This window comes from Petaurus breviceps, unplaced genomic scaffold (genome assembly GCF_028583685.1).
Source record: "Petaurus breviceps papuanus isolate PSGF00001 unplaced genomic scaffold, PetGlider_PUasm1.0 90925, whole genome shotgun sequence".
Classification (NCBI taxonomy): Eukaryota; Metazoa; Chordata; class Mammalia; order Diprotodontia; family Petauridae; genus Petaurus; species Petaurus breviceps.
This window is the reverse complement of record NW_027187380.1, coordinates 970,480-984,441: the sequence shown is the minus strand read 5'-3', so window position 1 is coordinate 984,441 and position 13,962 is coordinate 970,480. Positions and strand designations below refer to the sequence as shown.

Here is a 13,962-nt window from a genome sequence, read left to right as displayed (position 1 = left end):
TCCTCCTGACTCTAGGGCTAGTACTATATTCACTTTGCCACCTAGCTGCCCCTTTTTTTTTCCCCCAAAAAATTTATTTCAGACTCAAACGCCAGAACATAAATAGAGAAAAGAAACAAAATCATATGTAGGGCAACTAGGTGGCGCAGTGAATAGAGCACCTGCCCTGAAGTCAGGAGGACCTGAGTTCAAATTCAGCCTCAGATACTTAACACAAAAACTAGCCATGTGACCTTGGGCAAGTCACTTAACCCCAATTGCCCTGCATTCCCCCTCCAAAAAAGGGGGGGGGAAAGCCCAAAAATCTTGGGACAGTATATCTCTAGATCCAGTTGAAAAGGCTATTTTTGCTCTTTGTGTAGCAATTGGTAAGTTCCAGACTTAATTTCCTTTTGCATTGTCTTTAACAGCTTAGATTGCTTTAGCATAGGATTTTGAGTTTATATTCTCTGGGAATCTAACAATATAATTGTATTGCACATGGCATGTGTATTCCTCAGCAGCTGTTCATGAGTCTCTGATATTAAAGTAATATCCAGAAATTGGGATGGGGAGAATTAATTAACTAATATCTTGATATAGGCAGGCTCCAATTTGTGAACAGATTGTGTTCCAAAGAACTTATTTTGTAGTTTTGTAATTTGTAAGGTTATTAGAATGAATTTCCTCTAGTAACATTGTTGTAAATGGTGGCTATTTTCTAAGACTTGTCTACCTATTTTATTCATAATGTGGTTAAAATACTAGATATTTGGAAAAATAATCGAAAACAATACTTTTGTGACATGCTAATAGAGAAAAATAATAAAACCAATTGGAACTCAGTCTAAGACAGATTAGTTGCTGTCTGGATCAGTCTTTTAGTCTCATGTGAGGAAAAAGGAGGCAGTATGCTGTTGAGATGTTTGAAATATTTCCAAGTTAGGAGTTTATAATTTGGGCTATGCTTTTATTTAAAAATTTTAGGTAAGCTAGTATTAAATAGTTCATGTTCTGGCAGTATAGTTTCATAGGAGATCTGTGCAGTGAAATGCAGTACTTGAATGGAGTTGGCATGTGCAGATGAGTGATTAGGCAAAAGATATATCCATCAGTTAAATTAGTCAGCTGATTTACAGCTTCTCAATGGAGCTTTTCTGGTGAGTTTCTTATTTATATCTATGCCATAAGAAGTTTAAGTGGATAAATGGAGAAACCTGATTAGCTAGTAGAACAACTCCCAGTCTTAAAAGAAACTGGTATGGTTAATCAGAGGCACCGCCTACTTTAGACATCCTAAGTCCTAGCTAATTATTGTCAAGTCACCTTAGGAAGACAGAAGTTATACATTGTTATAGGGGTCATATTGATGGAGATTGACAAAAGCAATCCACTTTTAATAGACTTGAAGTGGGCATGGGCTGTTTCTGTAACAGTATAAGTCTTGTTACTCAGTTGAATATTTCATATTTATTTTCAGATCATTAAGTAATCTTTGAGGAGAATCATATATAATGAGTAGAGTAAAAATACATGGTGTCTGCATTTCAGTGTTCATCTTTTATTCCCTAACATTGTAGTTTGTTCCAATATTTTCAGATAAAGTAACTCATATTTCTGTGGCACTCTCTGTTTTTTTGGGTTTTTTTTTGGAGGGGGTTGGGATTAAGTGACTTGCCCAAGGTCACATAGCTAGTAAATGTGTCAAGTATCTGAGGTCAGATTTGAACTCACGTCCTACTGATTTCAGGGCCGGTGTTCTATTCACTGTGCCACTTAGCTGCCCTGTCATTTTCTGTTTTATAAAATGCTTCACTACAACCCTTTGAGTTGTAGGTAGTGCAAATGTTACCATGCCTTTTTAAAGAAGAGATTAAAGTGACTTTTCTGAGGTCACACAGACACAGTGTCAGAGATAGTATTTCAGTCGGAGTTCGAATTTTATGATTCCAAGTATTTCCACTGTACTGTGCTACCTTCTTATTCTTTCACAGAATCTGAATTTTATAAATGAAGAAAAAAGAAAATGAAAGAGAAAGATGTTACAGAACCATAGTGAAATCTAAAGCAAGAATTAATAAAATAGATTGCAACATTTGACTTATTTGTTTTTCTGTACTTTTTGCCTTCTCTCGAAGTTGTAGTTAGGTAGGTCTGTACCCTCTCTAATGCACTTTTCTTAGTTTTTATATTTTAAGAAGGGGCCACTACCGGTATTTGAATGTCATCTATAGAAAAGGACATTAACTTTTCACATTCAAGCCAAAGTACTTCATGATCACCTGCTTTTATAGACCTACTTTTATAATCTAGAGACAGAGACAGCTAAGTGGGTACTGACCTGGAATCAGGAAGACCTGAATTCAGATCCAGCCTTAGACATTTAGTAGCTGTGTGATCCTGAACAAATCACTTGACTGATATCTCCCTCAGTTTCCTCTTCTTTAAAATGAGGATAATAGCACCTAGCTCCTGAGGTTGTTGTGAGGATGAGATAATATTTGTAAAGTACTTTGTAAAGTACTTATTTGAATGATGTCTTAAAAAAAAGCACCTACTATACCTTGAATGACAGTTTAAGAGATAGTAACTGCAGGAGCAGCTTAGAAGATTCAGTGCTGAGTCTGGAGTCAGGAAGACCGGAGTTCAAATGTGGCCTCATACACTATTAGCTGTGTGACCTTGGGCAAGTCACTTAACCTCTGTTTGCCTTAACCCACTGGAAAAGGAAATGGCAAAACACTCTAGTATCTTTGCCAAGAAATACCCATGGATAGTAGGGTCCATGAAAGAATTGGACACAACTGAACAACTGCTGAAGTGAAAAACAAGGAAATATTAAGCCAGCACTCTTTTCCCCCATAGTCTGAAATGCTGTATCTTTAGTGAAAGCTCTAAAAAATTAAACGTAATTTAATTCTGTTCATGATTCTGCTTGCTCAGTGAGGATATAATCCCTCACGAGTAAGTAAAGGGGACAAGATTCATGAACTTGAGTAGAAGCTTAGAGGATCAGATAGACAAATGTTGTTCACTCTCTTGATAACGCCTTAAAGGATGTAAAAGCCTAAAAAAGGAAGACTTGTCTTTCTTTACAGTTTCTTTACAACTCCATGATATAACTAACGTTTGGTTTATTGCAATCATTTCAAATTCTAAATCCCTCATGTTTTAAATTTTCTTGATTTGAGAGTCTAATCCACTTTAACCTAACAAGCATTTATGATGTGCTGTCTAGGTCCATGGCATTATACTAGGCAGTTAAGGATACCAATACAAAATGAAAAACAGTCCTCATCTTCAAGAAGTTTTACATTTTTCTGGAAGAATACAACATGTATCACTGTCTTACCCAGTATTGTATACCCTGTCATTTTTTAACACAGTAGCAACAATTATGGAAATATTTTAAATCACTTATTAAGGCCCTTGATAGTCATCTGAAGCTCTCTGTAACTTCTAATGAAAGTTCTGATCATCTTATCTTATTTATCTCTGCTTCTGGGAATTGCTCAGCTTTTTGAAGTGGTGAAATCTTTTTTTTTAATTCATTTATTTTTAGTCTTCAACATTCATTTCTATAAGATTTTAAGTTATAATTTTTTCTCCCCATCTCTTCCCTACCCCTACCCCCAAGAGAGCAAGCCTACTGAATACCCCTTCCCCCAATCTGTTCTCTCTTATATCCTCCCCCATCACTCCCCTAACTTTCTAGTAGGGCAAGATGGATTTCTATACCCCAGTGCCTGTATATCTTATTTCTCAGTTGTGTGTAAAAAACAAATTTTTTTTTTAACATTTGTTTTTCATGAGTTCCAGTTTTTTTTCCCTTCTTCCCTCCTCACCCCACCCCCACTGGGAAGATAAGCAATTCAATATAGGTTGTGTAGTTACCCAAATCATTTCCATAGTTGTTATATTGTGAAAGACTAACTATATTTCCCTCCATCCCGTCCCATCCCCCACTTATTCTGTTTTCTCCTTTGACCCTATCCCTTTTCAAAAATGTTTGCTTCTAACTACCCTCTCCCCAGTCTTCCCTCCCTTCTGTCATCCCCCCTCTTATTCCCTACCCCCTTATTTTCTTGTAGGGTAAGATACCCAATTGAGTGTGTGTGTTATTCCCTCCGTAAGCCAAATTCAATGAGAATAAGGTTGTCCCTTTCACCTTTCTGCTCTTCCCCTCCGTTATAACAGTTTTCTCCTACCTCTTTTATATGAGATAATTTACCCTAATCTATCTCTCCCTTTCTCCTCCCAATAAATTCCCCTTTCATCTCTTAATTTTATTTTGTAGATATCATCCCTTCATATTCAACTCATCCTGTGTCTTCTGTCTGTGTACACGAACATACATATGTCCACACTTATATACATGTTTATGTATACATACACCTTCCTATACATATATATTCCCTTCAACTATCCTCATACTGAGAAACAATTATCATTTTTCCATGTAGGAATGTAAATAGTTCAACTTTAATAAGTTCCTTATGATTTCTTTTTCCTGTTTACCTTCTCATGCTTCTCTTGCTTTTTGTATTTGAAAAGTCAGACTTTCTGTTCAGCTCTGTTTTGTTCATCAAGAATGCTTGAAAATCCTCTATCTCATTGAATTACCATATTTTATCCTGTAGCATTATACTCAGTTTTGCTGGGTAGGTGATTCTTGGTTTTAGTCCTAGCTCCTTTGACGTCTGGAATATCATATTCCAAGCCCTTCGATCCCTCAATGTAGAAGCTTCCAGATCCTGTGTTATCCAGATTGTGTTAACACAGTACTCAAATTGTTTCTTCCTGACAGCTTGCAGTATTTTCTCCTTGACCTGGGAACTCTGGAATTTCACTATAATATTCCTAGTAGTTTTCTTTTGGGGATCTCTTCAAGAGGTGATTGGAGAATTCTTTCATCTATTTTGCCCTTTACTTGATAATTTTTGATAATATTTACTTGATAATTTCTTGAAAGATGGTGTCTAGGCTCTTTTTTTGATCATGGCTTTCAGGTAGTCCAGTAATTTTTAAATTATCTCTCCTGGATCTATTTTCCAGGTCAGTGGTTTTTCCAATGAGATATTTCACATTGCCTTCTATTTTTTCATTTGTTTGGATCTGTTTTGTAGTATCTTGATTTTTTCATAAAGTCATTAGCTTCCAATTGCTCCAACCTAATTTTGAAAGAGTTATTCTCTTCAGTGAGTTTTTGAAATTCCTTTTCCATCTGGCAAATTTGGCTTTTTAAGGCATTCTTCTCCTCACTGGCCTTTTGGGCCTCTTTTGCCATTTGAGTTAGTCTATTTTTTAAGGTGTTATTTTCTTCAGTGTATTTTTGGGTCTCCTTTAACAAGCTGTTGACTTGTTTTTCATGATTTTCTTGCATCATTCTCATTTCTCTTCCCAATTTTTCCGCTACTTCTCTTAGTTGATTTTCAAAATTCTTCTTGAGTTTCTCCATGGCCTGTAACCAGTCCATATTTTTCTTGGAGGCTTTTGATACAGGAGTTCTGACTTCACTGTCTTCCTCCTGCTCCATGCCTTGATCCTTTCTGTCCCTGAAAAAGGATTATATGGTCTGTGCTTCCTCTGCTTGCTCATATTGCCAGCCAATTACTTGACTTTTGAGCTCTTTGCCATGGTAGAACTCTGCTTCCAGAGTTGAGAGAGCTGTGTTCCAAATTGCTGGGGCTTGCACAGATGTTGTCAGAGTTATGAGGAGGGTGCCCCCTCTACAGCAACACAAGCTCTGGCACACTGGCGTTCCTCACCCCAGGACCACCACCCAAGACTGCAACCCAGATCCAAGCAGGTCAAAGCAAGAACAATTACCCTCTGAATGGTTGCTTGGTCCCCCTGTGATCTGCAGGCCAGGAGCTCCTGAGGCAACCATGGAGCAGCAGCTACAGCCACTGTGCTTCTGCCACCTCTCAGTCTTGGGGGCAGGGGCCAGACACTCTCTTCTGTCCCCCTCCTAACCTCCCCCACCTTCCCCTCCCATTCCAAAAGAGTTCCACACCGACCTTTTACTTTGTCTTTGCCGTTAATGATTTGAGAAGTCTGGAAACTACCACAGCTGCTGGTGATTTACTCTCCTGAAGTCTGGGCCGGTGACCACTGGTCAGGGCCATGCTGGGCCAAGACCCACACAGATCATGTGGGTCTGCGCTCGGCTCCCAGCATGCTGCAGTAGACCTTTCCTGTCAGCTTGCCGGGCTGTTTTCTGCTGGAGATTTGTTTTTCTCTGTCACTCTTTGGGTTCTATAGCTTTAAAATTTGTTTAGAGTCTTTTTTAAAACAGGTATTAGAAGTGGTTGGAGTCGGAGTCTATGCCAAGTTTATGCTTCTACTCTGCCATCTTGAGGAGCTTTCTAGTCTTAAAAATTCTGTGAATTTATGATTCTCATTCAATTAAACCAAAGAAGTAAAGGGGTAGGGGTGGGGGTAGGGGAAGAAGAGGAGAGAATTAATGCTAGATAGAGGAAATGCCATAAGGGAAACTTTGATCCAGTCATCTTCGTCTCACAGCATGGATGCCCTGGCAAATCTAATGACCTTGTTCTCAGTCCTCATCCTTCTTGAGCTGTCTTCTTTGACACCGTTAAGCACCCTTTTCTCAAAGAAATTCTCTCTAGGTTTTTGCAACACTGCTTTCTCCTTGTTCTCTCATTTGTCTGACCACTCCTTATCAGCCTTCTTCATTGAATCTTCATCCAGGTTGCACCCACTAGGTTGTATAGGTATCCCTCAAGGTTATCTTGTCTTCTTTTCTCTTCTCTCTATATACGATTTCCCTTGGTGAGATCTGAGAAAGACCTTAGCTTAAAAAGGTCAAGGTCTCCCACTGCATCTGGGATTATATCCAGTTGTCCTGACCTGTGTCTTGCTACTGTAGTCGAAGTGGTGAAATCTTGTTTCAGTAATTTTCTTTTTTGTCTGTCATGGGACCAGTGAGCCCATGATATCATTTCAGGAATGACTTCTCTAATATTTTAACATCTGAATCTCTTCTTTCTTGTGAGAAAGCAGCAGCATTAGAAATGTTGTTTTTCCTTGTTCTCCCAAGTGTCAGCCAACTTAATTTGACTTGTATGTTCTTCCCATAATGTTGCTTTATACATCATTAGGCCTTGGAAATTTCTGTTTGGCTATAAAATTATCCTGGCACTGCCAAAATTTGTCAGTGACACTCTTCTTAACATTCCATATATATATATATATATATATATATATATATATATATATATATACATATATATATATAAATTAATCTTAGTGAACATAAACATCTGTTTGTATTTATTATTAGAATACATATGCAATAGAAATTTATATGGCAGCTGTATACTGCCTCATTTCCCATTCTTTTAAGTCAATGAGCCTGTCTTTGGTTTTTTGACTAAAATTTAGGATTATAACATTATAGATCAGGAAACAAGGACAGATCAAACAGAGGAGTTTCTTGCATCATATATATGATACTTGACAGCATTTTAAGAAATATTTTAAATACAGAACAGTTGTTTTTCCAACCCTAAATGCGCATGCTTTCATTTTCTGAGATGAAAAATGGTTGAAGTATTACTAACACCTTTTTTGTTGTAGTGGAGTCAGAGTATTTTCATTTATGTATTGTCATGCAAAAGAGGATAATGGATCAGAATACTAGTTGTGTGTGTGTTTATTTTTCAGGTAAGTTTTTTCATTTAACGAAGTGGAAAATAATGGCAATGCAAGAATATAGCATTAGTGCCTTCTCTGTCTCTACCCTGATAGTCTGATAGACAGTTATGAGATAATGTAGTCTTCTTTCAGTTGATTTTAATTTGGAGAAATTTTTCAGCATGAGATGTCAGATGTTTTATTTTGGCTTATAGTTTTTCCTTTCTTGGCATCTTATTTATGGTTTTGTTTTTTGTTTTTGTTTTTGCAGCGTCTGAAGGATGAGATAGCAGAAGTGACGAATGAAATTGAGAGCCTGGGATCCACAGAAGAGAGGTGAGTGTGCCAGTTAATCCATGAGGAAGGAACCGTACTAAATATTAGGGATGTGAAAAAAGGTAAAAAAAAAAAGTCTCTTTCCTCAAGGAGCTCCTACTCTAATTGGTGTGTGTGTGTAATTTACTATGTACATACAAGATATACACTGAACAGATGGAAGGTAATTTCAGAGAAGAAGGTAATAATGGCTGGGAGGACTGGAAAAGGCCTCCTGCAAGAGGTGAGATTTGAGATGAGTCTTAAAGGTAGTCAGGAAACCTCAAGCGGAGAAGAAGAGCACAGCATTTCAGTCAGTGCAAAGGCACGCAAGATGAGAGATGGAGTGTCTTGTATGAGGAGCAGCGTAGACCAGTGTAACTAGATCATATAGTTTGTGGAGGGCAATAAAGTGTAAGAAGACTGAAAAGGTAGGAAGGGACTAGGTATGAAGAGCTTTAAATGCTACACAGAAAAGTTGATATTTGTTTCTGGAGGTAATAAAGAGCCACTGAAGTGGGGAGAAGAATAACATCTATATTTTAGAAAAACTACTCTGTCAGCTAAATAGAAGATGGATTGGATTGGGGAGAGGAGATGGATTCGAAAGCAATTGTAATAGTCTAGGTCAGGAGTGGGGAACCTGTGGCCTTCTAGGTCCTTGGGTGGGGCCTTTTGACTGAGTCCAAGTTTTACAGAGAAAACCCTTTTATTTAGGGGATTTATTCTGTGAAGTTTGGGTTCAATCACAAGGCTGCACTTGAGGACTTTAAGGGCCATATGTGGCCTCGAGGCTACAGGTTTCCCCCCCTCCCCGGTAGGTGATGCAAGCTAAACAAAATACATAGACTATTATTTTTAGGGGTTTTATTATTTTATTTTTCCCAATTACAGGCAAAAACAAATTTTAACAATCAGTTGGGTTTTTTTTTCAATTTTGAGTTCTAAATTCTCTTCCTCCTTCCCCTCCCCCCTTAAGAAGGCAAGCAATTTGATATAGGTCTAATTGTTCAGTTATGCAATTCATATTTCCATATTAGCCATGTTATGAAAGAAAACGCAGACCAAAAAAAAACCAAGAAAAATAAAGTTTTTTTTTAAAAGTATGCTTCAATCTGCATTCATATTCCATCAGTTCTTTCTCTGGAAGTAGATAGCATTTTTCATCATAAGTCCTTCAGAATTGTCTTGAGTCATTTATTGCTTAGAATAGCTAAGTGACTCACAGTTGATCATTGTACAATATTGATGTTACTGTGTACAAAGTTCTTCTGATTCTCTTCACTTCACTTTGCATCAATCCATGTAAGTCTTTCCATGTTTTTCTGAAAGCATCCTGCTTGTCATTTTTTATGTATATCACAATAGTATTTCATTACAATCATATACCACAACTTGTTCACGGCCATTCCCCAATTAATGCATATCCCTTAAAGTTCCAGTTCTTTGCTACCACAAAAAGAGCTACTATAAATATTTTTGTACATATAGGTCCTTTTCCTTTTAAAAAAAAAACATCTTTGGGATACAGACCTAGTAGTGGTGGTATTGATGAATCAGAAGTTTTATAGCCCTTTGATCATAGTTCTGAATTTCTCTCCAGAATGGTTGGATCAGTTCACAACTCCATCAACAATGCATTATTGTCCCACTTTCCCCACCTTCCTTCCAACATTTTCATTTTCCTTTTCTGCCATATTAGCCAATTTGTTAGTTGTGAGGTGGTACCTCAGAGTTCTCTTATTGTGCATCTCATCAATAGTAATTTAGAGCAGTTTTTTCATATGACAATGGGGATAGCTTTGATATCTTCTGAAAACTGCCCGATGGCCCTTTGACCATTCATCAATTGGGGAATGATTTGAATTCTCATAAATTTGACTCAGTTCTCTATATATTTGAGAAAGAAGGCCTTTATCAGAGAAATTTATGGTAAAATTTTTCTTCGAATTTTCTGTTTTCCTTCTAATTTTGGTTGTATTGGTTTTGTTTGTGTAAAACCTTTTTAATGTAATATAATAAAAATTATCCATTTTACATCCTATATTGTTCTCTATCACATGTTGGTCATAATTTCTTCCCTTTTCCATAGATCTGATAGGTAAACTATTCCATGCTTCACTAATTAGCTTATGGTATCACACTTTTCTAAGTCGTGTGCCTATTTTGACCTTATCTTGGTATATGGTATGAGATGTTGGTCTTACTTAGTTTTTGCCATACTGCTTTCCAGTTTCCTATCAGCTTTTGTCCTGTTTTCCCCATTTATCCGTCTCTCTTGCTCCTTTCACTTTGTCTCTCCTCAAAAGTGTTTTGATTCTGACCACTGTCTTCTCCAATCTGACCTCCCTTCTACCATCCCCCTCCTTTCCCTTATCCCCTTCTATCCTACTTCTCTGTAGGGTAAGATAGATTTCTATACCCAAATGAATGTGTATGTTATTCCTTCTTTGAGCTGGTTCTGATGAGGGTAAGATTCAAGTGTGATGCACCTCCCTCATCTTCACCCCATTTCTGCCTCCACTGGAAAGCTCTTTTGCATCTCTTTTATGTGAGATAATTTACCCCCATTCTACCTCTCCCTTCCCCATTTTCCCTGTGCATCCCTCTTTCTCATCCTTTCATATTTTTTTTTGGATATCATCCCATCATAGTCAACTCACACCTGTGCCTTCTGTCTATGTATACTTCTAACTGCCCTAATAAAGTTCTTAGGAATTACGAATATCATCTTCCCATGTAGGAATGTAACAGTTTAGGTTATTGAATAACCTATGATTTCTCTCTCCTATTTACATTTTATGTTTGAGTATTGTATTTGAAAGTTAAATTTTCTATTTAGCTCTGTTTTTTTTTTATCAGGAATGCTTGGAAGTCCTCTGTTTTTATTAAATGTCCATTTTCCCCCTTAAGGATTATACTCAATTTTGCTGGGTAGATGATTCTTGGTTGTAATCCTAGCTTCTTTTCCCACCAGAACATCATATTAAAGAATCCCTCTGATTCTTTAATGTAGAAGCTGCTAAATTTTGTGTTGTCCAAATTGTGACTGCATGATATTTGAATGATTTCTTTCTGGCTGCTTACAATATTTTCTCTTTGATCTTGGAGCTCTGGAGTTTGACTATAATGTTCCTGGTACTTTTCATTTTAGGATCTCTTTCAAGAAAGTGATCAGTGGAGTCTTTCGATTTTTATTTTACCCTCTGGTTCTGGAATATTAAGGCAGTTTTCCTTGATAATTTCTTGAATTGTGGTATATAGGCTCTTTTTTTTATTATGACTTTCAGGTAGTCTAATACTTCTTAAATTCTCTCTCCTTGATCTATTTTTCAGATCATTTTTTTCCCATGAGATATTTCACATTTTCTTCCATTTTTTCATACCCCCGTGGTAGAACTAAAAACTTACAGATTCCCCAGAGCTAGTTCTGAAAACAACACATAGTGCTATGCAACTACAACTCCAAGTTGCAAAAGTTAGTAGTATTTACACAGTAAATATTCAGAACCAATCATATGGCTTTCTTATTAATTTGATAATCTTAATAGCAGTAGTAGTGAAAGTTCTTCCTGAAATTAGGACACAAATTAACAAGTAAATTTTTGCCTTGATTTACTTATTTTAGTTCTACATTTAAGTCCTATTCATAGTTCTGTAGTAATATAGTAATTCCATCGTGTCAAAAATAATTGAACTAGAAGGGCTATGGATGTGAACTCAGCATATACTTAATTCAGTGTTAGACCTGTCCATTCTAACACGGAAAAAACTGCCAAGCCTTTAATGTCCAAAATATTATTAGAACCACTTAATTTATTTACATGTCCCTAAGTAAGCTTGCTAGATATAATATTCATTTTCTTTTTTATGAGTTACTGAATGTGTGAACCCAAATGAACTTCCCACTATGATTGAGAGATAGGTAGATAGAGAAAGTATGTATTATTTGTTTACTATGTGGCAAGTACTGTGCTAAATACTGGGAATACAAATATAAGAAAACTCTCAAGAAGCTTACGTTCTAATAGGGGAATACAGAATGTGAAAGGAAGCTGGAAAGTTTGCTGATGAAGATATGCAGCAATCCATATTGATCTGGGAGTGAAAGGTTATATAACCAACAAAATGGAGGCCTAGATACTTTCTCTGATCCTCTTGACCTCTCAAACCTCTCCAAAATAATAATTATGCAGTAGAAATAAAGTTATTTTAGCTGTCTACACAGTCTAAGACAATAAGAAATTTAAGGAGGTTAACAATCCAGTGAAGTAACTGCAGAGAAGGTTAAACTCTTAACATGCTTACCTAGCATCTCCTCTTACATTGACTCTCATACTCTTAACAGTGCTGCACAGTGATCCACAAAGCTTGCAAGAGAACTCAACTCTAACCTCATTTCCTTCCACCCCACTCCCCACCCACCCTCATCACTCCCTTTCTGCCATTGAAAATGAAACTGCAAAAGCTTGCTCTGACTTGGATGGCAGTATAGCAGCACTCCGTACTACAACATTGCTAAGCCAGAGAACCAAGGAAGAGAGGGAACTGGGACAGGACATCAACTGTATGTGGCACAACACTAGGCCTTCAGGAAAGGAACTGGCATCCAGTTGTAACCAGTTCCTTCCTCTCAGAAGTCACTTGGGATAGAGATTAAAGCTGGCAAAATGTGAATTTACCAGCATGGGATGAGGTTAAGACAGTTTTAGCCCCCAGGGAAACCATCATCCAGAGGAAAGAATGAGAGTGTTAGCATTAGGAGAATATAAGGAGAAATAGTGAAGTTACTAAAGCTGTCAAGAGGTAAAAATACACTTGATTGAGCATAAGCAGATAAGCCAAAAGGGAAGATAATAATAACAGAAGGGGATGTGGCTCTAGATCAGCTAAATTAGTTCAGACATCTATTAATAAGTATTGCAAGACAAAGGAAAATGAATCGGTACATAATGTGGCAGAAGGCCTCATGAATTCCCAAGAGACCATGGAACCACAAGATGTTCCTAAATGGTTTAAAAGAGAAGTGAGTATTGTAAAAGCAGAATTTATGGTCTGCTCAGCAGAAATAACCAGCAGAATAGAAAAACTTGAATCTATGGTGGCAAACCTCATCAAAGAACCCAAAAATAGAGTTATTGATTGGAAATGTAAATACACAAAAGTAAAGGATAGTCTGGAAGAAATAGTGCAAAAAGCAATAATGTTAAACAAACAAAAAAAATGATCGCTATATAAGCAAGGCATGTTGCTCTTAAAGCCTGAATGCATAGAGACGCCTTAAGGTCTCCCAGAAGAATTTGACAAGTCAAAAAACCTGAATGCCGACAAAGTACCATTTGAAAGAATGTACAGCTTGCTTCCAGGAAAACCAATAAAACAAACAAAAAACACCTACACTGCTAATTTCAAGACCCATGGTGGTTAAATTTAACCATTCCGGTGACAAACAACAAATTATGCAAGTGAACAGGAGAGGAAAGGAAAGGAATATAAAAGAAAGGAAATTTGAATAACAGGACTATTCTGCACCTACAATAAATCATAGGAAGGAATGGAATGATGTGTTCTGAAGAGCAAAAAAACTCGAGATGCAACTTAAGGTCACATATACAGAAAGCCTGAGCCTAAAATTTTTTTTTTAATGAAGAAAGATAGATATTCCATAAAATAAGACTTTTTTATTACTTTATTTTTTATTTTCTCCATCCAATTCCATAAGATTTTGAGTTCTAAATTTTCTCCTCCCCCAAATAGCATGCAATCTGATATAGACTCTACATATACATTCATATTAAACATATGAAAGCAAGCTTTTAAAGCATTCCCGTAGGTGACACATTCTGAAAACTTAAGCCTAACCATTAATGTAATAGATGGGTGTTCAGTAAAAAAAAGGAGGCATTTAAAGCATCCCTGTGGAAAAAGAAAAAACAAATCAGTAACTGGAGCAACTGAAGGGATCAGAATAGGATTTCTATTGGAAATGGTACTTGAAACTAGAGATTT

General features: G+C 36.9%; 1 protein-coding gene across 3 annotated transcripts in view; it reads left to right on the top strand.

Moving 5' to 3' along the window:
* The window catches only part of CYTH1 (cytohesin 1), a 170,365-nt gene that overhangs the window by 122,183 nt on the left and 34,220 nt on the right, over positions 1-13,962 (top strand). For all 3 annotated transcript variants that reach the window (XM_069076044.1, XM_069076043.1, XM_069076045.1), the window contains exon 3: positions 7,910-7,974. In XM_069076044.1, coding sequence (XP_068932145.1) covers positions 7,910-7,974 — 65 coding nt within the window. The remainder of the gene's footprint in view (positions 1-7,909; positions 7,975-13,962) is intronic.